The 2,024-nt window shown below is 66.4% G+C and overlaps 1 protein-coding gene across 1 annotated transcript in view; it reads right to left on the bottom strand.

Moving 5' to 3' along the window:
• Nucleotides 1-2,024, bottom strand: part of NCKAP5L (NCK associated protein 5 like) — a 3,442-nt gene extending 1,418 nt beyond the window's left edge. Inside the window, exons 1-7 of the mRNA XM_031064560.1 lie at nt 1,972-2,024; nt 1,757-1,863; nt 1,416-1,484; nt 1,241-1,279; nt 1,037-1,156; nt 836-949; nt 7-244 (exon numbers count right to left, since the gene is read on the bottom strand). Of these exons, the coding sequence (XP_030920420.1) occupies nt 7-244; nt 836-949; nt 1,037-1,156; nt 1,241-1,279; nt 1,416-1,484; nt 1,757-1,858 (682 nt within the window). The 5' untranslated portion in view covers nt 1,859-1,863; nt 1,972-2,024. The remainder of the gene's footprint in view (nt 1-6; nt 245-835; nt 950-1,036; nt 1,157-1,240; nt 1,280-1,415; nt 1,485-1,756; nt 1,864-1,971) is intronic.

Here is a 2,024-nt window from a genome sequence, read left to right on the forward strand (position 1 = left end):
CGGGGCCCCGCCAGCCGCCCGCAGCCCCCGGGCCCCGCAGAGGGCAGGGCGGCCAAGCCAGGGCTGCGCAGGGCTCGGGGGAGCCGGGGGAGGCAGGGGGGGGTCCCAACAGAGGATCTGTCTCCTCCAGCTTGCGCAGCACCTCCAGGATTTGGGCTTTCTTTTTGAAGAATGGGGACAGGGCATCCAGGGGAGGGGCACCGGGGCTGAGGCCAGGGCTGCCCGATGGCACTGGTGGCAGCACCTGTGGGGATAGGGCGCTGTCACCCTGTGAGCACCTGAGCCCCCCTGGTACCAGAGGGGGACACTCTGGGAACACAGAGGAGGACACAGGAGGCTTTGGGATGGGGACATAATGGGGACACGGACATGTGGGGCAATGGGTTTTGGAGCCAGAGACATCACAGATGGAGGTGGACACCGTGGACCTGGAGAGGTGACACCACAGGGACCACAGGGACACTGGTGAAAGTGTCACAGGCACATGGATGGGGACACAGATCCAGGGAGGGGGACAGGACAGGATATAATGGGGACAGGGACATGTGGGGCAATGGGTTTTGGAGCCAGAGACATCACAGATGGAGGGGCTTGGGGAGGTGGACACCATGGACCTGGAGAGGTGACACCACAGGGACCACAGGGACACTGGTGAAAGTGTCACAGGCACATGGATGGGGACACAGATCCAGGGAGGGGGACAGGACAGGACACCATGGGCCTGGCAAGCCACGTGTCACAGGCCTGGTGACACCACACACCCATGGGGAAGGGGGTGACACTGCCCAGAGAGGGGACACCGGGACAGGAAGGGGTTGGGAACAGCGGTACCCACCTCGGGCAGGGACAGACAGAGGCCAGGGAGCAGCTGGGGGGGCTCCTGCTCAGCAGAGCTGGGCTGGGGGGTCACTGGGACATCGGGGGGCACTGGCACTGGGTGCAGCGGCAGCTGGAGAGGAGAGAGGTGCTGGGTTAAGCTTTGGGGGGGCTCTGCCCCATGCCAGCCCCCAGCCCCCCAATGCAGCCCCAAGCACACCTGAGGGAGGGAGCCAGTGGAGAGCTGCAGCTTCTGCTGGAAGAGGTCGCTCAGCACCTGGTTCTGCCGCTCCAGCTCGAACACACGTTTCTTCAGCTTGATGCACTCCTCACGCAGGTCCTGCCCGGGGTGTGGGGGGTCAGCCAGGACCCCCGGGACCCCTCATCATCCTCCCAGCCCCCCTGACACCCTCCTGACACCCACCTTCTGGTTGAGCAGCGCCTGCACCACGTGGTTGGCAACCTGGGGAGGAGAGGGGAGGTCTGATTGGGGGGCAGGGCACACGGAGGGTCCTGCCCAGCACACAGGTGGGCACAGGTGGACACAGGTGGGCACAGGTGGGCACAGGTGCCCAGAGCAGGTGGGAGCTCTCCAGTACCTCGTCCAGGCAGCGCTCGTAGGTCTCCCTCTGGTTCTCATTGGCCTGGGCCAGGGCTGAGTTCTCTGCCTAGAGCAGAGCAAGGACAGCTCAGGGCACAGCTCAGGGCACAGCTCAGGGCACAGCTCAGGGCACATCCCTGTGGCACCAAGCAGTCTCCTGCTGCCACACACAGCAGGATGGGGCTGCCCCAGAGGGCCATGAAAAACTGGGAAACGCAACCCATCGCCACGGTGTCCATGCTGTGGCTCTGTGCCACTGGCCTGGCTCTTGGCACTGCCTGCACGGTGCCCACGGCTGCCCAGTGGTGCCACGTCCTGGTGGTGCCATCCCTTGCCTACCTCCAGCTCCCTCAGGCGCTGCAGCAGCTCGTGGCTGGTGCCCGTCTCCCCCAGCGCCGCGGGGCTCCCGGCTCCCGGCGCCTCGGCCACGCTCTCCGACATCGCTGCTGCTGCCGCGGGGGACACGAAATCACCACGGCCCCTCTGCTGGCCCCTGGCCGCTGTCACCCGGCCAGAGGCGCCCCCAGGCCCGGCCCAGCCCGGGCCTCTCTTACCTGGCTCCGGATGTGCCCAGCCCCGAACCTGTGCGGTGTCACCTGCCAGGGGG

The sequence above is a fragment of the Geospiza fortis genome, unplaced genomic scaffold (genome assembly GCF_000277835.1).
Source record: "Geospiza fortis unplaced genomic scaffold, GeoFor_1.0 scaffold599, whole genome shotgun sequence".
NCBI lineage: Eukaryota > Metazoa > Chordata > Aves > Passeriformes > Thraupidae > Geospiza > Geospiza fortis.